A 24,113-nucleotide genomic window follows, 5' to 3' on the forward strand; every position below is an offset into this window, starting at 1 on the left:
ATATGAGCAATGATTACAAGGCCAATAAAATGACATCATTCTATTTAAACTTCAGAGTTCGCAGGGCAAATAGCAGCTTGTGCCACCTTCGGTGATGTCCATGGACGATAAGTGTACATTGCCTGACTTCTAGCGAGATGGAAGCACTGAGCAGATGGGCTGTCCACCCCCAAAATGCCCACTGTTTTTACCAGGGGTGCAGGAACAGCAATATAGCTCTATCAGGTGGAGCTGTATAGCTTTTGACAGCTCTTAGGGAAGGAAGTCGGTAAGGTCTTCAGGGCTGGCATTTCTAAGAGGGACTTTTCTAATTGTTTGCCGCTACTGATGCTGCTGACAAAACTCCTGATGTGAGACAAGATCAGATATTTGGGGCACTGCTTTCATACATATTTTCCCCAGTTAACTGTGCTTGATATTACAAGGCTAAATTCTGTTCTTGTAATGCAGCTTCAGTCATTCACTGCAGTTCCTCAGTACAGTAACTAAGGATATGTCCCAGATACATGAAGTGTAACTGTGCAAAACATGTTGATATGGATGGGTCGATGGTTGGACTAGATGATCTTAGTGGTCTTTCCCAACCTTGATGATTCTATGATATTCTCATACAAATAAACCAGGAATACAGAAAGTTTCCTGAGCTCTAGTCAGGCTTGGAAGGGGATTCCACAACCTGATTCACTGAAGATACATTTCTGGAATCTTTTTGTTTCCCACATCAGTCACATCAGCCTGTTTCCACACACTATTTTCTTCTGTTCCTTCAAAAACTCATTTTGGATCCATCGAAACTTGCTTCAGCCCACTCCCACCCCATTCTCCATCCCGTGCTGCTGCGCCCAACCAGATCCCAGCAGATTCCTGGTTTGGTCCAGCTGGCAGCAGGGCCGTGCACTGGTGTGCTTGCTGCTCGGACAGCACATGCCAGCCATCATCGAGGAAGGAATAGGGATAATTTTCTTTCCCATTTCTGGCTCATTGTGTAATATCAATAATCTCCGTAGCTTTGTATTATATTTGCCGTAAGTGGCTCTAGTGATTGATTAAACACCTTAGCTTTTCTTTGGCGTTTAATCAATTGCAGCAGCAGCAGTTTATTGCTTGGTATATTACAAAGTAAAAGAGATTATTACTTAATTATTCTGAAAAATAGCAGCTTGCAGTTGTTGCTCACATCGGTACATGGCTACGCTAGCATGGGTGTCACATCATCTTTTCCTTTGTGCCTCCTCAACTCTGCTCTGGGAGAGAGCTCATGGCTCCCTCAGCAGCTGTCACAGGGTCACACGCAGTCCTTCACACAGCCATTGCCAGCACGGTGCAATTAGTGGCATTAAGTAAATAATTGCTTACAGCGGGGCTTCCCGCAGTGCCAAGAGCCCGATTCTGTCGCTTGCTGGATCCCTCCAAGTCTCACTTAAATTTTAAGCACAGTCCTTATTAACAAGCCCACCTGAATGTGAACTCACTGTCAGGTACTAAGCACTTCTGGAAGCAATTCAGCAAGAATTACATTGGTACCAGGAGGCATCTTGATAGCCCAGGGTGCAGCAGCGGATGTGTGCACAACTGGAGATAAATCAGATACAGCGAATGTTATTGCTGTCTGAGCGTGCGAAAGAAAAAATAATATTTTGTGACATCCTCTTGAGGATCTAGGAAACGGTGACTCTTCTGTTTTCACACCTGAGGTTTTCTGCCTTGAGTGCAAAATTGAATTCATATGCAACAGTTCAGAAAGAATACTGCGGTGTGATAAAGCGTAAGGACTCAGGGTAGCACTCACATCTCTGCCTGTAGGGATGCCACAGGTAACATGGTCAATTCTTACAGCATTCCTATCCGTCTGTGTGTGGAGTAGGATCTAACCAACCTGTAGTCCCATGATTTAGAATTAAAAAAAATGAATTTACTTCTTTGCTTTGCCCCTAACTTTCTCTGTGATCATAGGCAAGTAATTTTCTTTTCTTTGCCTCAGTTTTCTTTTGTGAATGGGAGTAACCGCTGTTCATTACCTGAGAGAAGCATTCAAAATTAAGTACTGCTTGCTGCTCTCCCATTGTGATAATGGACACCATATAAGTTCTTTCAGTAGAAAAAAATGAAATCTTTAAAGCTGTGATCCTGTAAAGATTCACATGAACCAAAGCAGCGTGCTTGACTTGAACAGTACTAGTCAATGGAAGATCAGTCACGATGCATGAAAGTGTTAAGCATTTCCCAAAACTATATATTGGACGGAGTGGGGTGAGGGGGGTTGCTAATTCATTATTTTTGTATGAGGGAATAAAACTGAAGCTAGCATGCTGCTTACTTTTGGTCTATATAGTAGTTGAGGTCTGATTATGACCTTTCTAGGCAGCTTTGCAAATCCAGGAGGGTGGTAGTGCACTTGCTCATGCTTCAAGCTGGCGTTGCCTGTGAATAGTGATGCTTTGGCCAGTCCATGTAAGTCGTGCAGAATCGTATGCTGGTTTTGTGTTGTTTGTGCAATGGCTTTTGCAAGTACTCTAGCAGAATTGGAACGAGCAGACGTTGACTGTCCAGTGACTAGGAGAAGTTCATGTTTCTTTGAGAAGGTGCTGGATGGTCCTAACCATTAAAAGAATTTATTTTCTTACTCCAACAGATTTCCCCTCCCCTCCTTGATGTTACAAAATTTATTATCACTTTTGTCTTTCAGGTGTAACCTGTCTTTAGTGTTGCAGACACATCAGCCAACCATGCATTAAGAACTGGGCCCTTACTTTAATTCAGTATAATTTTCTTTTTGTCCAATAATTTCACAAGCACTAATCCACACTTCAAATGCAGGAGATACTTTGATTTCCCAAATTGTTCAGCACTTCATGCAGGAAAAACCGTAGGCCACAGTCATGAAACTCCTAGAGGATGGCTGCTGGCTTCCTGTGGCAGAGCTGGTTGTTGTTTTCCCCCCTCTCCCTACTTTGCTCTAACCATTTTGTCTGTCTATCTTGTCTTGTATTCAGTTTTCAAAGCAATTGCCATGAAGGGCTTCCTTTTTTTAGTGCCTAAAGGGAACAATAGATTTTTAGAATAAGCATATAGATTTATATGGCTATCTGTTAATGCATATCATATCTATCATATATACACTTCAATATAACATACGGAGAAGTTCAAGCTAAGTAGAAATTAATATTTATTATTGTTATTTCTGATGAAAAGGTCTTTAAATGTATCTTTAAATGGACATGACATTTAAAATTATTTCAGTACTGGATTCCTGAAAAACTAGATGACCTTTTCTCTTGAAATTGGAGAGGCTTTTTTCCTTAACAGTTATATTATGCACAGAAGATGAGATGTTAACCGAGATGTTAAAATGTATTGTTTCCCTTTGAAAGCTAATCCTGTTCCTCATTTTCATTAATGTTGGCTCATTCGTTTTTCTTTCTTTCTTTTCCTTTCCTTTCCTTTCCTTTTCTTTTGCAACTGTTTTTGCATGAAAATGCAGAGTAGCAATAAACAGATTTTTTGTAAGACTTGCTTTAAGACTCTTCTCTTTCAGATCCAGTTAAAGTTTTAAGTTCAGTTATTTTAAAATTCATATTCTTCGGTTCCGTAAACAAAAATAAGGAGAAATATAATGAGGTGCAAAGCAATTTTCTAGCCCTCACTAATCTAAATGCCAACAAAATGGGGATGGCGTAATGTTCGTAATTTCATTGTCTGCTGTTACCAGGTCACCAAGAGACAGTAGCAGAAGCGGGGAGAAGCTGGAATTGGCCATGTCCAACCTCACTGCGGATGTCCTGGAATTACTCCTGGAGTTTGTTTATACAGGTTCTTTGATCATAGATTCAGCCAATGCAAAAACTCTCCTGGAAGCTGCCAGCAAGTTCCAGTTCCACACTTTCTGTAAAGTCTGCGTTTCGTTTCTAGGTAAGAATCATTTCATCTAGTGAGGTTTTAAGGTTTACTTCACTTTAAGGTTTGTAAGACTTTCTTTTAACTCTTAAAAGATAATTAGGAGAGAGTTAAATGTAATTTTAAAAAAGACCAAAAAAACCAACCATGATTTATTTGGATTGAGAATTGAATGCCAACGGAATGGCTTATGGAAGATAATCCAAAGAAGTATAGCCTGTTGTATGAGTGACAGTGGCTTTCTCGTCTTGGATAGACTCTTCTGCTGAATTTTGTTTTATGATTGGTACTACAGTGACATCTTGTTTCACAGACATTGATCTCTGCATGGATACCTGCCTATAATACACAAGTTGCGTATAACCATGACAGCAAATGTTGGGTGTTGCACCTGTCAAACAATGTAAGAGTTGGAGGGAGACTCCCAGAGAAGAGTCAGGATCTGCAATTTTCTCGCATCCATGAGAAAATCCTTCCAATGTTCTTGTAAACAAGGACTGATTGAACTACTGCAGGTTGAATGTTCACAGGAATTGCTCTTTCATATAGAGAGGTCTGATGCATGCATATCATTAGAAATAGTGGATAGGAATGAATGATTCCTCTGCCCTTCTCTGGTAATTGGTGTGCCCTATGTGCATGGGGAGTGTTTGCCCCAGTGCGAGTGTACAGAGTAACCTCATGCCAGTCCCTCTGTCCATTCTCTGATGATCCCATGTGAAGCCTGTTCTTCTAGTCCACAGTACCATGTCATCTCGCTCTTTAATTTCCGTGTATCTTCCATCACAGACAATTTCAAAACTACCCGGTGTTACCAGATCAGTTTACTGAGCTTTAGTGGTCTATACTGGAACCAGCCAGCCCCATTTCAGTCATGCCAGAACAGGAACCAGAGCTGGAACTCAACTGAAAACCACATTGATCCAAATCCTGTATCACATGCCACTCCCTTAATAATATGGCTGTAATTTCACTTAATGAGACAGTAATCATTTATAAATTATTGGTTAACACAAACTTATTAACACAAAAAATGTGAGCCTGATCTAATATGACTTACTTCCCATGTCCACGTTCCAATATATTTTTTTACATCTGATTTCTATACTTCCTCAACTCCTAGCTTGCTATGGGAGATGTCATTCTATTTGATCTCCAAATATATCTTCAACCCACATGACCTGTAAGTTCTTCCTGGTCCATTTTCACTAAAAATACGCATTTAAAATTGCAGCATGTGAAAGATAAAAGTTAAGAAAATATGGCACTCATTTAAAAAATATATATATATACCCTCAAATGAGTCCTCTTTGTCCATGGTGTTAATTCTCGCTGCTCATCTGGCCTGCTGGCAGAATTAGTGGTGTGACCAGGCTGGTACTACTGCATTCAGTAAAGAATCTGTGCTATTGTATTCCCTTCTTCTTTCCATTTTTTTAATGTCACATTTATAAGTCTGTTCTCAAATATGTGGATAATGGCAAAATGAAAGCTACACTTTGCAATTCCTCTGTGTTGGTTGCGCAGTTTGAGCGAGGGCTCTGCCCGTAGCATTGCTTTCCCCCAGCTCTTCTTCACCACTTTTCATTATTAGATCTTAGGGCCTTTCTAGGAAGAGATGTGTTTAAGTTGCACTATCTCTAAAGCTTCAACCACAAAAACAAAATACATTTATTTCACGAAATCAATGTGAGATTTCTCTTTTCCGATATTTAATATTTGAATTCAGTGAACCATGTTATGGTGTGAAATGGTAGAGTTGGTTATAAGTTCAGTGATATATGGGAAGTCGCTGGAATTCTGTATTCTCATTTGGAGAATTCATGGAGTGTAATTGCTTATTTTTATTTATAGCTGTGACTGAATTGCTCTGCAGAGATAGAATAGCATTTGCCATGTAAAAAAAAAAATTAAGAAAAAGTATTTTGCTTTCTCCATGGTTGTTTTTTTCTTTTCATCCCAGCCACCTCTACTCTCTCCCAACAAAGCAGAAATATTGCAAAAACAGGGTTTTTTTTTTTCCAGGGTTTCTGGCAGATTCATTACTATAAAGGGATCCTCTTCCACGTCTAAACTGCAAGATAAGTGGAAGGATAAGTGAAAATAAAATAAAATAAAATAAAATAAAATAAAATAAAATAAAATAAAATAAAAATAAAATATTAATAGGCCTGTCGTGCACAGCATAACACCATTCCAGGTGAAATCTGGATCATCCTTTTTTAATGATGAGGCTCCAGCAGGATCCTAGCTGGATGATGTCCAGGCAGCTCGAGCTCCAGCAGTGTTGCCCTGGGCACCTTGAATCTATTTGCACTTTCTGGTGGAAACTTGTTGCAAATGTGCTCAGAAGACTGTTCCATTTCAACAAGAGATTTCTTAACCAACTTCACTAGGCTAATTATAGCCGTGTTCTCTCCTTCACACATGCTGTCTCCTCTGCTTTTGTCTAGACCATGAAAAGTGACAAGTTTCTCAGCTGATGCAACGATGCTGACAAGTTCATGCAGGTGCCATATGATAGCTGGGCAAATGTTTGCAAACTGGTCAGGGCACCATAGGTATTTCCTCTATCCATATGGCTTAAGACTTGAGGGATTTTTCTTTTCTTTTTTTCCTATTTCTTTTACAAAGAAATGATGCTACCATCGCAGTCATGGCTCAAATCAGATTTCAGGAGGTTCATCAGTACTGCAGTGTGGGCTGTGACGCAGAGATCTCCATTGCAGGAGCGAACACACTGTGAGATTGCATTTCTGCCTGTTGCTGAAAATCTACAACTATGCTTCCTTCAAGTCTAAAGAAGTTGGTGGAACCTGTTATATTCATGGAGAAAAGAGCGGGAGCTCTGACTTTAGTGTCCCACAAGAAAGGCACAAAGTTTACAAAGCGAATGAGTGGGAGCTATGAGAAGAACGTAACGAAGGACAGGTGACCTCCGTAAATGGACATAAGCACCCAATGGTAGAATAGGCTTGTGTGGTTCTTATGAATTCAGGAAAGTATTGTAAGTAAATTTTGCTTACCCGTGGTGGAGAATTTTCAGCCAAATGGAGAACCACATTGGCCAGTGCTGGAGAAACTAAAGCATCAACCTTTTCTGGAGATAGGAGATAAAAGGAACATTCTTATTGTGGAACTGAAATCTTTGGTACAGTGAATGCATCCATAAATCTTCCACCTCTTGCTTGTGTTCATGTGCTTTTGACGTGGGCAGTAATAGCTGAGAAAGAAACAAGATCCCTATCAGAATGTCCACAGTGTATGCTGAGAAGTGCAGGTTTTATGCTAACTTTAAAGATACCCAAGTCATTATGTAGAAACCATCTCTAAGTGAAATACTAAATGCACACAGAGGGGTCTTGTGCCAACCACTGACCTTCTGTTTTAATGTTGCTAGGCTCACTCAGTAATTCTTCTGACATACCATCTACTCTAGAGGACTTTATCTCAGCTCTTCCATTCATCACCATCCAAGAAGTGCAGTCTTAGCAGTCTACTGGCTGGTTTTCTCCTGCTGACTTAGTACAAGATTCCAACATGGCATGTAACACAAGTGGAGAATACTAGCTGCTGATCTGCAGTATTACATGGAGACAAATATGATATCCAACACCGTCTCCAACCAGTGAGAACCTGCTAGATTACATCTGATATCCTTAAAGCCCATAAAGTCATTTCTGATACAAACTGTCCTTGAATGCTGAGTCAGCAGTTGTTTTCTGAATGAACTCAAGGTGAAATTCCACAAAACTGTATCATTCCAAGTGTCACTGTGACAAAAACAGCTATCGTTGTAACCACATCAGCATCCAAAGGAAAAGAGCTCAGCAGCAGATGGAGCAGAACTGGTCCTTAGCTGTCTTTGTCCTGTTTGCTTTCGACTGGATGTACCTCTGGGATTGCTTGGTATGGGCTGTATTATGTAGTGGAAGTCTGCAGGTAAGCAGTCATTTAGACTTCCTTTGTAGTCAGTGAAGAGTGATAGGCACTGGTAGGGCATGATTCTGCTCATCCTGAAGTGGAGATCCAAAATATTATCAGATAAATTGCTTCTTGGAATTGTTCATTTCTGAGTATAAAGGGATGCTGTTGTGCTTACCAAGTTGGACCCATCTGGAATCAAGAGAGATCATCTTGGCCCCAGATTAATAAAAGGAGGGTGTGTTTCTTCACTTCATGGGAAGATTTTCCCTACACTCCATAGCTGTTGCCCCAACTTTTGCCTCACTCAACTGGAATGAGTTCCACTAGTCCACGTGCCAGCCTTAATCTTAAATAACATCATTATGCCCACCTTGCTGTGATGCCCATCACTTCAAAAGTGCTGAAGCATGAAGAAGTGCCTCACCAGCTTCCTGAATGTACGGCATCTCCCTGGGACCTCACTCTGAATGGCTTTATACTACTTGCTGAATCAGACAGGGAAAAAGTCATTTGGGTCTGCCACCGAGCCATTTCAGGGAAGAAGGTGTGACTCTCCGCAGCAATACGTGGAGCTGCCTGGACACCCCATGTACCAGGGCTGCACCAGCAACAACAATGCAGGAGTTAGAGATGAGAAGAGAAAGATGATCCTGATGAGAAGAAATCAGCTGTGAGCTGTGCTTTTTCTGCCCCATGCCTCAGGCTCAGCTGGGGAAGATACGGAAATCTGTCCTGACAGAGGCAGAGCCAGTCCCTCCAAGGGAAAGATTAGCTCTTGCAGGTCTTTTCCATCGTGTGCTAGTAAAGGGATGCACGATGAGTCAAACCTGAGTATTTCCTTTATTATAAACCTTACGAGGATAAGGTGGGGCAGTGTCAGATTTGTCTTTGACTTGGAAGTTTGCCAAGCAATGATGAGAGGCTCTGTTAGGTGATTATTTTACCCACAGCCATATGTATACATGAAGCTGTGCCAACAGACAGAACCGAAGGCCTTTGAAGAGATTTTTGGTTCTTTTATTGGAAAAGCAGAAATTTGGGGAGCTTTGTGCTTCAGCTACCAGTTTGCAGGCTATCTCTGGGCAGGCTTTGAGTGACAAAATCTGACAGAAAGCAGTGCCGCTGCTCTGGTGTGCTTGAGGAAATGGGCTCCTTGCAGTCAGCGCAATCAGCTGATGCAAAATGAGATAGCCTTCTTTTAGGATGGTTAGATATGTAGAAGAAAATAAAAAAAAAAAAAGATTTTATTCCGAAATAAAAACCAACAACCCTCACACAGAAGGGGATGTCTTAAAGCCATACCAGGTTAAAAAAAAAAGTCATAATCCCATTTTAATAAGAGCCACATATAGATAGTATGCGGGTTTTAAATCTGGTGAAGGCAGAATCTGACTATAGGGACAAATCCCTGAGCATTTTCAGTGGAGGCAATGTGATGGGAGTTTTGCTTGAATTGGTTTGGGGCTATCTGACATCCCCTCTCCAGTGCTCTGAAATACTGCACTGAGATATGACACAGCCCAAATGTGATGCACTTCTTTTCTGGCAGCGCAGAAGTCTGCCACCAGCACTGATGTGGTCTATTGAAATCTGTCTCCCCCTCTTTTTTCTTTTTCTTTTTTTTCTGTCTTCCATCTTAAAGAATATACCAGTAGTGGCTTGGTTAAGAGAATCTGAGAAAAAAAAAAATCGAGTTCCTCTTATGAATTTCTGAAATTGGTGGGTTTTTCCTGAAAGGGAGAAAAGTACAGTCAAATGTGTGGTGCAGCACACTTTAACACAGAGCTACACACTGTGCTGTTAGTTCTGTTTGCCGGGTAGGAGATAATGCTGTCTGCTCTGTGCATGATTTTCTTTGAAACTCACTACACAACATTTAACAGAAGGCGTTGGTATAATCTGTGTTTTGCATAAGGGATGTCATCACATTCAGCAGCAACAAAGTTCCTTTGAAAAAAAGGGGGGGGAGGGGGGACTTTTTTTTTTATTTGAAGTAGCTTAGTAGCTGAACAGGGCAAAAATTATCATAAAGCGACTGCAGCATCCTCAGAAATGTCCTCGGTGCTGTTTGCATTTATTCTTAAGTGCCTGCGCTGCCGTTTACATCTTTGCTGTTTCTTAAAGCAACATTGTAAGCGGTAGAAATAGCAAGAGTCTCTTGGCTGGATTCCTGTCCTTTGGGAAGCCCAAGACAGTATTATGTCAGTGGGTTTTCCCAGTGTGTATGAAGGTTTACACTAAAAGCAAACACAGAAAGTGCGTTTCTCTCCCAATCCCCAGTTCACTTGTTACACAGACTTTGATTTTCTACGTTAAGCCCCAGTCCTGAAGTAATCCAGGGTGCTGCTTCTAATTAACTCTCTGAAATTAATTAGCATTGGAGTTTTGTCTGTGGCATTTATTTTTTCATGATCTCAGTAAAAAATGTGAATCTTGCTTTTAATAATTCTCACTTGCCTTTCATTTGTTCCTTCTAGAGAAACAGCTGACTGCTAGCAACTGTTTAGGAATATTAGCCATGGCTGAAGCCATGCAGTGCACTGAGCTATACAACATGGCCAAAGCATACGCCCTGCAGATTTTCCCAGAGGTGGCAAACCAAGAAGAGATCCTTAATATCTCAAAAGACGACTTCATTTCCTACATGTCCAATGACAGCCTGAACACCAAAGCAGAGGAGCTGGTGTATGAAACAGTGATAAAGTGGATTAAGAAGGACGCTGCAATCAGAGCTCAGGTAAAAATAATCTCAGCAGTCTCACTCTGCTCCATTCCCGTAAATGCTTCTAAAATAGAAACTATCACCATGAATGTGAGGATGAGAAGGAGATAGGATGGGCAATTCAGATAAAGAAAGAGAAAGGGAATGCAGGCTATGCACAAAATCTAAGTAATTTCACAATCTGATCCCTGTATCTGATCATTTAGAGTCAAAATCTCATTTGTGACATGCATTGTACAAAGCTAGGGCTTCAAGCTGCTGGCTGCAAGCTTGGTCATAGATAAATCAGGAAGGATTAGAGTTGTGGAAGATGTTGCTTTATGAAGAGGATGCATTTTAGCAACAGTGGGAAATAAAAATCTATCAGAAAATCAGTATTTCTTTTGATGACACGTCTTGAATGAATGTAGCTTCAGCACACAACAAATGATTCTGAATTTCTATCGGCTACTTAGATAACCCCTTGAGTATTATATATTTATTGTTTAGCCCTTACTCAACCATCTCTGCTGTGCTGTCTGCCCTCTACTCAAGAAACTAAGTGTATTACTTCACCCAGCACTGTCTCCAGATAAATGCTAAAACCAGTGACTGATGGTGGTGGGTGTCCTTGGGACCAGAGGATTACCCTAGAGATAATTAAAAGCCTCCAGCTTGAAGCTCTTGAAAGTCGGTCTTGGTGGGTGGTGGCCTGAACCCCAGATCTCTCTTTCTGGAGGACAGAGATGCTGACAGACCCTGGCAAGGGCTTTTCTCCACCTTTTCTGTCCTATGTGAGCAGGTAATGTAGCTAGATTTTTGTGCTGGGGAACTGCCAGTCTCCATCCACCTCGTGCACATGCCAGAGGTGCCTTTTAGTATTACCTGATATTGTTATTACCTATAACATCTACACAATATCATTGATTTACTGAAATGAACCACTTTTTGGCTCTTGCTGGCACTGAAAAACAGGGTTTTGTGGAGTATTTCACAGCTTGCTTAATGTTTGATGACAGCAGTCAGCTCCATGCAGCTCTGAGCTCCGAAACTAATGCAAACTTGGGGATTATTCCCAGGGGATGGAGCATGAGAACCTTGCAGCAGGAGTCTGTTTGCCTGGTGCAAACAGAAGGTGTCCCTCATCAGGCGGTCTGGGTTGTGTTTTCAAAATTGATGGTTAAAATATTTCCTCCTGCGCCCTGCTGCGGTGATGTTATGAATTTATTTTTTAAGTGGTGGTTTCTCCACCACCGCCATCTCCTCCTCTCTTGCTTTCATGTTGCGGTTGGGTTGGTTTTCTGAGTTGTTTTTGTATTTAAATTCCAAGTTTCCTTCGTTTCTCTCCATCTTCTGCAGAGCCTTTGCGGTTTATGCTGGCAGTTTTATTTGCTTCTCCAAATTTCTCTGTGGTGCCATGGTTTCATGCATTACTTTACAAGGGCTTTTAATTTTTAATTTGCATTTGCCCAGAGATGTGGGTCTTGAATAAATTAATGTTAAAGATACCAAGCAGATAACTATTTTCATGTCCTTTCCTACCACTAACCTAGTTTCTTCAGGTGGTAGCTCTCGCTGTTGTTTCTGGTTGATTTTTTTTAAAACTCTGTGCACTGCTTGATCTATTATAAAGCTCTTAGTTAAATAGGTACTTATTTTCTAAAAGTGGGAACTCATACTTACCATGAAAAATACCGTCTTTACAAAAATGACTTCTGCATTTTCAGAACTCAGAAACAAATAGCTCTGAGGGTGGGCTGGAAGAAAGGCAGATCTAAATAATCTTTTTTCAGATAAAGATGATGAGTGAAAATTTGTGCTTGATGTGCAGCAAGGGCCGCCATGTCAAGAAGTGCCCAACCGCCATAAGCTTTACAGTCTGAGCAACCATGGAAACAGCAGATGCAGGCTCAACTTTCTTGTGAGGGCTGTGCATGGATATATTGACTTTATTCACAGTTTGCTGAGATGGATTCGCGCAATTCTTTCTCTCTTTGGGGTCAGGAAATAGCACGTGGGGGACACCAAAGCAGCAATAGGGTTTGTGCTTCTGCAGACAGCTGGTGGTACCTATGGGGAGGGTTGCTGGAGAGTTTTAGCCAAAAACAGCCCAAAGCCCACCTGGGTGAGACACTGGTCATTGAATCTGTCGGGGCCTGGATTTCCGGGACCTACACCTTCTTCCCACCTTCCATCTGCCCTTATCTGACAGGACAAGCTCTGCTGACACAGTAGAGGGTTTTTATTCTTAGTAGCTCTGACATAGGTGGTTTAAGTGCCTCTTTCACAGCTTCTGCGGGGCACAGCAATTCACCCAAAGGCAGGTTTCTGACACAAGCAGAATAGAAGAGGAATTATCCTCTGGCGAAGAGGGGCTCAGGAGTGACCTTATCACTCTCTACAGTTCCCTGAAAGGAAGTTGTGGCGAGGTGTAGGTCAGCCTCTTCTCCCAGGTAACAGTGATAGCACAAGAGGTAATAGCCTCAAGTTGTGCCATGGAAGGTTCAGGTTGGGTGTTAGGAAAAATTTCTTCTCCAAAAGAGTGGTGAGGTATTGGAAATGGGCTACCCAGGGAGGTGGTGGAGTCACCATCTCTGAAGGTGTTCAAGAACTGTGGAGATGTGACACTGAGGAACATGATTAGTGGGTATGGTGAGATGGGTTGATGGTTGAACTAGATGATCTTTGTGGCCTTTTTCAACTTTTATGGTTCTGTGATTCTAAGCAGTGGAAAGTCTGTGCCTTACCTACATGTCCATCTTGCCTGTCAAAGCCAGGGTCTCACTCAGCAGAGACATCCCCATGGAAAGGTTTGGAGAAGCAGCCCTCTCTCTAAACCACCACGCTCTAGGACAACCCTCCAGAGCTCAGTGTGGTGGCTTCGTATTACACCAGAGTGTGAGCCTTCACCTGAGGGTACATCTGACCCTTTATGTGAAGCTGACATGGCCATTCCCCACACCAAAGCACCGTGAGCTACGCTGTTACAGCAACTTGTGTGTCACTGCCTGTCCTATTCCCCTTGAAAAGGCCTCTCTGAAGGAGATTTTCTCTCCCATTCTCATGGAAGGGCATTGAGTTACATATCCTTCTGCTCCTGTGCCTTTCTAAAAGCTCTTCTTTGGGTATCAGATTCTTTTCACTTTTGTTAGTCTTTCACCATCAGGCTGGAGGGCAGCAGTAGGGTTTGTTTGCAAAGCGAGTTGAAAAGCTACAATCTGGCTGACTTTTAATTCTGCAAATTGTTTTCATATGAGATCTTACCGTGTTAGCAAAAGTGCTCTGTGGTATTGCAAAGAAACAGCAACTTAGACTTGTTACAAAGAAAGAATAACAGTGCTTTAAAGGTTGCTGATCCAACTACATAAGACAGAGAAGCAGCGCAGATAATGGCATAAGTGTTAAGCTAAGATTTGGTAAATAGCTGTATCCAGTGCATCAGAACAGCGCGCGGGCTCATATGGTAACGTTTATGGAGCTATTTTAGCGATGCTCGTAGTGCAGTCGCGTCTAATCGGTCTCACCAAACGAAGCAGCCTGTGATGTGAGGTCCTGAATACTTGGGTAATTTCCTGTGCCAGCAGATGCAGAGCGCTGGTTGCAGGAATTCCTCCTGATTGCTTGTCACTGCGTGGAAAGCCTGCAGCCGGCTGACACATCTGGAAAAGCTGAATTTACTATTTTTCTATTTACTCCTCTCTCAGACTGATGGACAAGATTGTAGGGTTTATCCTAGCAGTTATCCCCTTGATAAGCTTATTACAACTGTGGCAAACTCATGCAAAAAAAATTACAGAGTAATGGAAGCTTTACTGTCTGAAAACCAGCATGGTCTGAGCCATCCAAACACCAGCAAAGGCTCCTGCTTGGCCTCTTGGGGCCTTGGGCCCAGCCTTAACCTGAATGCATCCCCCCACTGTCTATGTGCACTTGGGCAGGTTGTTTCGCCTTTCTTCCCCTTTTTCTGTAAGCTAAAGGGAAGCAATGTCTTCTGCACAGGCTGCTGGGAGGATCCATGATCAAGCATTGGCACAGGCTGCCCAGGGAGGTGCTGGAGTCACCATTCCTGGAGGTGTTCAAGAACTGTGGAGATGTGGCACTTGGGGACATGGTTATGGGCATGCTGGGATGGGTTAGGCTTGGACTAAATAATCTTAGTGGTCTTTTCCAAGCTTTATGACTCTATGATTCGATGAGTGGGCATGGGTGATGTGCTGATGGTTGGACTAGATGATCTTAGAGGTCTTTTCCAACCGTTATGATTCTATGATAACGAGCTGTAATTGTCCACGAGTGCTGAAGACCAGCAGAGGTGTGAAATGCTGCAGTTGTGCCCAGCGTCAGTGTGGGATGGGAAGATGTAAAGGTGCTGGATATGCTGCAATTTGCTGTTTGCCCCACAGCACAGACAGACCAAAGCTCACTGGAAGCTTTCCCACCTTCTACTCCAAGTCCAAAGTTGTATGTTTTCTCCAACATAAAAAACTTAGCAACATGACTATTAACAGCAGAAAGCCTAGGAAAACAAGGTGCCTAGTTGCGTGAAACTTACCTCTCCCCCTGAGGAAGGACAAGATGTGAGCAGAGAACAAACATTTCAACAAGCTGAGCAGTTTATGGCTGGAAGAGTGGCAGTTACTGCAGCCATGAGTGACAGAGCAGAGGCTCCACTCATTGGCAGTCACCTTTTGATGCACTCTTCGTGGATGTGATTGTGTGCCTGCTTTTAAACCCATTTTAAAATCACAATGACCAGCAGCAAAATGAAATGTCTCTGCCATAAAGGCATTAAAAAGACTTCTATGAACTTGTGTCCTCAGAGGCAGATTTGTCTAAACAGCATCTTCATGGTGCCTGGGAACCAGAGATGCGTAGACAAATTGGAGGTAATTTAGAGAAGAGCAGCACAAATGATTAAAAGAGTGAAGGAACTGATGTGAGAAAAAAAGATTAAAAGATGTGAATATGCATGACTTGGCCTAATGACAGCTAAAGAGGGATAAATGTCTGTAAGTGTTTGAAGTCCAAAGGAGAGGAGCTGTCTGGGAGGGTACAAGGAGGGTGTGACAGCTGTAGGACCATGGGGATGAATTTGAGACCGTGCAAATCAGTTGGAGCAAAAACAACGTCAGCATGAAAGCGCTCTGTGTGGCAATGTCGGTAAGGAAAGGTGAAGGAGAAGAGAGTTTATGTCAGAAATATTAAAAATGCCGATAAGCTATATTTTAACAATTAAACAGAATTGACAGGTGACAAGAAACTGTGGAGGAGAAGCAGGTGGGTAACTGAGAGAGAGCAAATTGAAGATCTCCGGTCTGCAGTTAAGTGTTAAGATGGCAGTATAATTCATCATGCAAATTTTATGAAGTCTCTGACATTATGCAGAAGACCAGCACGCTCGAAGACTAGGAAGAATCAGAGAGGGAAGGAGCACAATTCTGTGGTGACAGGGAGGTAATGATCTATTCAAACGCTGATACATAATGCCAGCATGTACAAATCGCTTAAGTTGATCATAATAGGAAATTAATTGATCAATCAATGTACGTAAGAGCATTAAGCTTCAGGAGAGCAGTGCTGGAATAAGTATGAATGGCATGGCTTCCAAGGGAGCCTAAGTGAATTAGGCACTAACACTCTATTACAGTTCAATTAGACTCCTTTGAAAAGCCCAGACTACCCTAATGCTTTGAAATCCATTTGTGGGAAGAGCAGACGAATTCAAAAAGATGCCATAATGAAAGTGCAAGAAGCTCCAATTTCTCTGAAAGTGAAAAACGCAAGGGATGAGCGGTAACCACTGTGATTTCACAGGGACAGGCTGCTCAAAGAGCTCAGATTTAAATGAAGCTTTTCCTAGTGGCAGTCAGACACACTCAGAGCCCGTACAGGCTTAGAGAAGGAGAAGAAAAGGGAGCAGCAGGAGCAGAATCAGCGTAGGAACACGCACTTAGCAATACATGGGAGGAAGAAGCAGCATAAAAAAGCAGAGGAGATCCACAAAGATTATGTGGGTGAAGTTTGCAGTTCATTAAACTCCTTCTGCATTAATCTGTTAACTTTTTTTTAGAGATGCTCGTCAATGAAAACCTACTAAATTATTTCTGTAAAGTTTAAATTCATAGAATCATTAAGGTTGGAAAAGACCACTAAGATCACCTAGTCCAGCCATCAACCTGTCGCCATCATGCCCAGTTGTTTTGAGGAGCTCCCTTGCCCCAGACCTCTCATCTCTTCATTTCTGTGGCTTTCCCAACTTATTTTCCAATGTACTTGCAAACTATTTTTCAACTCTCGCTAAAGCAGTGACCTTGCAAAGACATCCATATGCAAGAAGCTTCTCACAGGTGCTCAGTTGCGTTCCCTTGCTCTGCGCAAGAACCTCCAGAAAGAAAATCGCTTTGTGCCATAGCCAAGAAGTATTTCAGAGAATTACTGTATGTGAATGGTTGCATTGGTGTGTTGTAGGGCTGTATGCGTCAGGAATTTATTTGATTTTGGGAAGTTTCTTGCAAGCTTCAGCCACTGAATTGTTGGCAGCATGCTTTTGCAGTGCATCTATGTGTATACTGGTGTTTTAGTAGGAAATGCCAGTTATCATCACAGTGACCTCTGGGGGAATATAGTGTTTGTTTGGCATTGAGTTCAGTCAATGAGATGGTAAAATGGAGGGGTTTTTAAGCCTTGCTATCAGGTAAATCCCAGCTGTGATAGATTAATGATTTATCTTCCTGCATATGGTCTGATTTTTGGGTTATCCTGTGTGAAGCCAGGAGTTGGACTCGATTATCCTTGTGGGTCCCTTCCAACTCGGTATATTCTGTTCTATCATTCTACGTGGTGAGGTGCTAAACAGGTTGCCCAGAGAGGTTGTGGGTGCCCCATCCCTGGAGGTGTTTAAAGCCAGGTTGGATGGGGCTCTGAGCAATCTGATCTAGCACTCGATCTAGCAGCTGGCAGCTCGGCCTGTGGCAGGGGGATTGGAACTTGATAATACTTGAGGTCCCTTCCAACCCAAGCCATTCTATGATTCTGTGTATAAAAAAGTCTCACTGTATTACTGCTAGAAATGCCTGCCTGTATGCTGCTTTGCAGACAGTTTGGAGAAGAGGACAGCAGATCCCACTACACGGCACTAATGACGTTGCAGTGTTAAGTCAGCTGTGCTGCCACAAAGGTGTCACGTTGAAACCTTATTTCAGGAAGACAGAGGGGCTGCTCTTTTCTTCTGGCTAGGCATCAGATTTATACAGGTGGCATTCCCCTGCCAAGTCACCATGTGAGCCCAGCACTGCAAACCTGGTTTTTTGCTTCATGGTTCTTTCAGCATATTATGAGGCTGTCAGCTGCCACGCTACCAGACCCTTTGGTTTAATGTGAAGGAAATGATACAATTCCAAGAAGTCAATACAGGTGATGAATAAATACCAAGCACACCAGAGAGCTTAGGCTGGGATTGGATGTGACCTTGGATGTATGAATGTGTAAGAGGTTATTGGAAACAGAGCATTCTATTGTAATACCCAGGGTTAGACGTATCAAAGCAGGGACACTAATTGCCAAATAGCACAGCAGTGCCATGAAAATACAACCTAAAAGGGCTATTTCTGGGAAGGGCAAACCAGTTGGGCCACCAGGCTGGAGCCATTCTACTAGGCAGCTCACTGCCTCACTGCAGGGTGGGAACCAAAGGCTGATACCCATGTATCTTGGGGTTTTGCCATTTATTTTTACAGTTAGAGAGCCCTCTCCTATCTGAAGAATTTTTCAGGTGGCAAGGTGCTGCTTCAGCTGTTGGGGGCTGGAACTGGGTGATCTTTCAGGTTTCTTTCAACCTGAGCCATTCTGTGATTCAGGACCATCCCCAATGGCTTGCTTTCTCCATTCAAGGAGGTCCCCACTGAACCCATTCTCCTGTGGGACAATGTAAATCTCCTCAGTTGCTCTCGGATGAATTGAATATGTTCCTACTTTCAAAAGTTTCAAAGCTCTCTCAGTTTATTCATAAAGAGCTGAAACAGCAGTTTATTGGAGCAAACCCTTACCTTAACATGGGTAGTCAAACTTCTTTATTTCCATTTCTGGCTTAAACATGTTTCTTTAGGCAGATAGCACAAAGGGACCTTTGTAGGAAGAACAGTAAGCAAGAGAGACAGATGAGTTATAAGGCATAGGGGAAACATTATTTTAACCTCTCTGGGCATTGCTTCAAAAATGTTAAAAATCTTGAGAGCTTTCCACTGTAACACTTAAGGAGCAGGAAATTTGACTCGGTAGCAATAAACTTATTTCCTTTTGAAACTAACTGTATATTGTTGTAGCTCAAGCCTGTGCAGGAGCACACGGAGAGTCCTTTCAGAGAATACCTGGGAGGATTGTACTGGATTAGAGATTTGAGAATAAAAAGATTATTTTTAATGTGATACTGAAGAGGGTTTTGTAACTGAGAATTACAAGATAGCAGAATAAAGCCCGCTTGCAAGCATTTGTAATGCCTATATGATGGGTAGGAGAAATGCCACAAAAAAAAGTTTAGCAAAGTAAATGTCCCCGCTTAAACTACTAGCTAGGAAAAAATCCGGTCTTCAGTTGTTTTGTAGTCGAGTTTGGTTAAGTCTGGCCAGCCTGCCAAGATGGGAGCAGCTTCTGTATGAGAATGAAAAGATTATCAGAGAGCCTAAACATCCAAAATGCCAATTTCAAGCTATAGCAAACTGTGTTGATTTTATATTCCTCTCAGACAGAACTGACCCAAGATAACATAGGCTTCCTCATAGTGTGACTGTGACCTGAGCACAATGCCCAGGGCAAATGGGGGCAGAAATTCCCACCAGACAGGCGAATTAATCACCCTCCAGTTTGGGCTGGCATCTCGTTGCAGACACATTAATGTGGCATGGTCTGAGGCCTGCTCTGAGGCATGCTGTCCCTTTGCCAGGAGCTGCTAACTCGCAGATTTAGGCCAGAAGGGGACATTGATACCCTGCTTCCCCTGGTGTTTGATGCATTCAGTCAGCTCCAGTTGCTCTGAGGACTGCATTAAGTTTTTGACTAGATCACTATTAATTATAACATGAGTTTATGTGTCTAGCTGACAAGTAAATACATGCATGTATGTACCTAGTTAGGAGTCTGAAACTGAAGCTGGATCATAGAATGATAGGATGGCTTAGATTGGAGGGACCTTAAAGATCATCCATTCCCAGCCCCCCGCTGTGGATTGCCCCCCACCAGTTCAGGCTGCCCAGGGCCCCATCCAGCCTGGCCTTGGGCACCTCCAGGGATGGGGCATCCACAGCTTCTCTGGGCAGCCTGTGCCAGTGCCTCACCGCCCTCTGAGTAAAAAATTTCTTCCTAACATGTAACCTAAATCTTCCCTCTTTTAGTTTAAAGCTGTTCCCTCTTGGCCTGTCATTATCAGACCATGTAAAAAGCCGGTCCCCCTCCTGCTTGTAAGCAACCTACAAGTAGTGGAAGGCCACAATGAGGTCTCCCCAGAGCCTTCTCTTCTCCAAGCTAAACAAGCCCAACTCCCTAACCTTTCTTCATAGGAGAGGTGCTCTAGCACTTTGATCATCTTTGTGGCTCCCCTCTGGACCCACCAATGACTCCACATACTTCCTGTACTGGAGGCCCAGACCTGGACACGGTACTCCAGATGGGGCCTCAAAAGGGCAGAGCAGAGGAGGACAATCCCCTCCCTGCACCACAGCCACTCCTCTGATGATGCAGCCCAGGATGATGTTGGCCTTCTGAGCTACAGGAGCACACTGCTGGCTCATGTCCAACCTTTTGACCATCAGGACCCCCAACTCCTTGGCAGGGCTGCTTTCAAGGAGTTCTTCTCTCAGTCCACACTCATATCTGGAATTGCCTTGTTAAACCTTGTTAGGTTCATGTTGGCCCACTTTTCAAGCATGTCCTGGTCTTTCTTGTTTGCATTCCTTCCTTCTGTTGTGTCTGCTGTACCATTTAGCTTGGTGTTATCAGCAAACTTGCCGAGGGTACACTTGATCCCATCAAAACCCCAGCACCAGCTGGATCTCACCCCCAGATGTTAAGGTAATTAAGGAAAAATAAGATCTTCTCTAAAATTTTTCTATCCCTTTTTTTATGAAACACATTCGTGCTTGCAGTCCGGTTGAAGACGCTGCTTTCAGTTCAGCTCCTGAAATTGCTGTCAGTGTAATAGGTACCTTGAGGTTGGCCATAGAGCATCCCTCAAAAGTCACTGCTCTACCATGTTCCGTGTGACTTTCCAAAAAGCCTTTGCTCATGTGGTAGTGGTGTGCTAGCCCATGCGGGATCACCCCCGCCATAAAAGGACCACAGAGGAGTCCAGCTTCATCACTACTCAATACTGCATTTTTGCAGTATTTTTGCAGTTTTTGCATTTTCTGCAAAACCTGAGCAGCTCCCTTGATCCAATGTGAGCTGTGCTGAGGTTTAAAACAGCTGAAAAGCCATGCCATGAAAGTGCTCAAAGTCTTCCCTAGAATTTTATACAATATAATCATTAGGTTCTTGCATAATTATATCTCTTTACATTACATCTGAGGTATTGGAACAGGCTGCCCAGGGAGATGGTGGAGTCACTGTCCCTGGAGGTGTTCTGTTCAAGAACTGTGGAGATGTGGCATTGAGGGACGCGGTCAGTGGGCATGGTGGGGATGGGTTGATGGCTGGACTAGATGCTCTTAGTGGTCTTTTCCAGCCTTAATAATTCTATTGTCTCTGTGTTGTGCAAGGCAGGTTGTAGACCACTCGTAAGTGACTCCCAGCAGAGATCTGAGAACAATTTTGGCTCGTCCAGCAACCCAGTATGAGAAGAAAATATCCTCAGGGTTACAGGCAGGCACAAGTGCAACTTCAGGGAGTGCAGGTTGTTGTCTGCAGAATGTGGCAAAGTGCACTGTGCAGGTATTCTGCTGTTGTAATGAAAAACAGGAACATCGGGAGCTACCGAAGACATTCCATAGCCATATAAGGAACAACGGAAAGACAAAAGTAGAGAGCAAATAACAGATGGTAAGAAGGTTGAGATGCGTTACAGTGCTTATTCTAGTCTTAAATGAAAAGGATAATAGTAGCAGGATATTTAATACAATCATAGCTGACAGAGCTAGGAAGCCTTGTAAGGGAGAATCCAAAAGAAAAAGGCTGCTGATTGCCTAAATCACTTGAATGTTCTTAAATCAGTGAGGCTAAATGAAATTCACCCTTGACTATAGTGCTTAAAAGAGCTGGTGCAAAAAGCCATTGGTTTATAAAAGCCTCTCCTGTCTTCTAAGACAGCACGATGGTACATACTCTTCAAATCCCTTGGTAAAAAACACTGTTATTATGTGTACCCTTAATGCCATCGGGGACGAGCGTGAATCATGGCTGCGCGTGGCCGTGCATGCACACACACATACAGAGCTTTTTCTGGCTGTTTGTGCAGGGGGAAGATCAAGAGTGAAAAGTGACATGGGTTTTGATATGTGGCATTAAGTTTCAAGCTGATGAAAGGGAGCAACATGTTCTAATTATTATTCCCCTTCAAAATCAGCCACGAGCTCAGACAAAAGATGAGAGAAAGGGGTGGGGAATAAAAGAGAGAAACAGAATCACATTTTCTCACTTATCTAATTAAAGAAAGGTTGGCGAGCAAGAGGAAGAGCTCGCCATGCTAGTGCAGCAGTGATGCCCCATTTATTTTGGGAAACCTGGGGGCATGGGACTCATCCAGGAATCGTCCAGCCCTGCTCTCTTCCAGATATACGAATTTAAACCAAACTCTGGGACATCCTCATGCCTGCTGGCCCCCTCATCCTAATTCAGTGCACACCTGTGCCTGTGCTTTATCCTTCTTTGTGGTACAGCTGCTCCTTGTGCAGCCCTGTTCTCAGATGTGCTGCAGCACCAAGGGAAGTTGCTTGCTCTGCTACGGGTGTGTATATTTCACAACTTTATTTAAACTGCCCTTTAGCAGCTCTCTCTGCTTCCTAAGTAGCCTGTGATGGGGATTAACCTCCTTGCCGGGGCTTGTCTGCCTCATCCCTGTATACTCACTATCCGTATTATTCCTGTGTCCCGATTCCACGTTTCGTCTTGGCTCCCTTGTAAGGTTAAACGCCCCCAACCTTCTTAAAAAAAGCACTTCCTGAAATCAGAGCTTTGCCACCCACTGCCATATGTCCACTGCTCCCTCTCCTGCAAGCTACTGCTTAAGGGCATTATGGTATCTGCAGCCAAGTGCCTGACATTTGTCACTCTGGGGAGGGGGAGCAGCCAATTCACCTCCTCAGAAAGCTCCATAGAAATGAATTTCAGCAAGGGAAAAGGGAGGAGCCTCTTTTTTCCTCATTTGGAGGCTCATGGAGTGATCCCAAGCCTTACTCAGCCCTGGCCACATGGTCCTGTGCCATTCTGGGGGCGCGGCGAGGAGCTACATGGTCACCAATCACTGGGGATTTGTTTCAGAAGAGAAGCACTGTCATCTTCCCTTGGCTTTTGCATCACTTCTCTGGCACGAAACAGCAGCAGGGTAGCTAGACCTAAATCCATTGTGCCTTAGGTAAAATTGCTGTCCCCATTCAACCTGTGACCCCAGTCATCTCCCTGCTGTCATGTCCCCGCTGGCTCAGGTAGGGTTCAGCTCACTGCGGGTGGTAAAGTGCTGGCTCTAATTGAGCTTGTACCAGGCTGACGTGGCTCTCAGGCAGGAAAGCAGTGTGAATTCATTGCCACTGGAAGGGAAAATCTTGTTTTCTTCCCAAATGAAGCCTGCTTTTTCAATTGGAGTTGGGAAAGGGGAAGCCCTGGATGTGGTCCCAGTCATCACAGCATCCTCACCTGCCTGGCCAGCCCCAGGACGGAGCCCATTAGCTGGCTTCAGCTCTCCTATCTCCTAGCGACCCTTCCCTGTCCCTGCTCCTGCTATGACTTGGCTCTGGTGCATGAGGGCCAGTCCTGCTGCTTAAAAACCTGCCAGAGCCAAGGAGCTTCTGGAAGAGCAGAGGCATGTTCAGGCCAGGAGATGCTGCCAGTGCCCAGCAGGTCTCAGGACTATGGGCCTCAGGAATATTTGTTTGCATCCTGACCTCAGTCCCATGTGCGGTCTTTGGAGGCCACAGTTTTATGCCTATCTATTACAAGAGATTATCTTCTCTTGCTGTGCACCCTTAGCTTGCATCCTGTTTATGTGGTTTTCTTCTCGAGGACCACATTTTCCCATTCAGCATCTTGCTGTACTCCCTGGTGCATTATGATAGAAGCACTTATATATGCAAAGAATAATCTGGGGATGGGCTCTTTGTTTTTCTATCGCAGTTTTCACTCTTGGGGATTTGCTCTCCTTTAAGCCATGTTCAGTGACAGACAGCTTCATTTGCTCAGATGTCCTTTGCCCTCCAAGGTTTAATGTATTTATTTAGAAGATGAAACTTACTGTCAGTATTTGTATAGCACCCTCTGGAGTCCAACTTCTCCAAAATCCAGAAGTACATGATTTGTTTCCCCAACAAATAAATCTTATTAATTAAAAGATTTTTAGCAAATTGGCTGGTGTTATTCATTGTTTGCCATAGTGGTAGTTAAAGTCCACACT

General features: G+C 43.3%; 1 protein-coding gene across 2 annotated transcripts in view; it reads left to right on the forward strand.

Moving 5' to 3' along the window:
* The window catches only part of KLHL29 (kelch like family member 29), a 395,213-nt gene that overhangs the window by 335,271 nt on the left and 35,829 nt on the right, over positions 1-24,113 (forward strand). For both annotated transcript variants that reach the window (XM_021391022.1, XM_021391023.1), the window contains 2 exons: positions 3,710-3,909; positions 10,299-10,558. In XM_021391022.1, coding sequence (XP_021246697.1) covers positions 3,710-3,909; positions 10,299-10,558 — 460 coding nt within the window. The remainder of the gene's footprint in view (positions 1-3,709; positions 3,910-10,298; positions 10,559-24,113) is intronic.

Source organism: Numida meleagris, chromosome 3 (genome assembly GCF_002078875.1).
Source record: "Numida meleagris isolate 19003 breed g44 Domestic line chromosome 3, NumMel1.0, whole genome shotgun sequence".
Taxonomy (NCBI): domain Eukaryota; kingdom Metazoa; phylum Chordata; class Aves; order Galliformes; family Numididae; genus Numida; species Numida meleagris.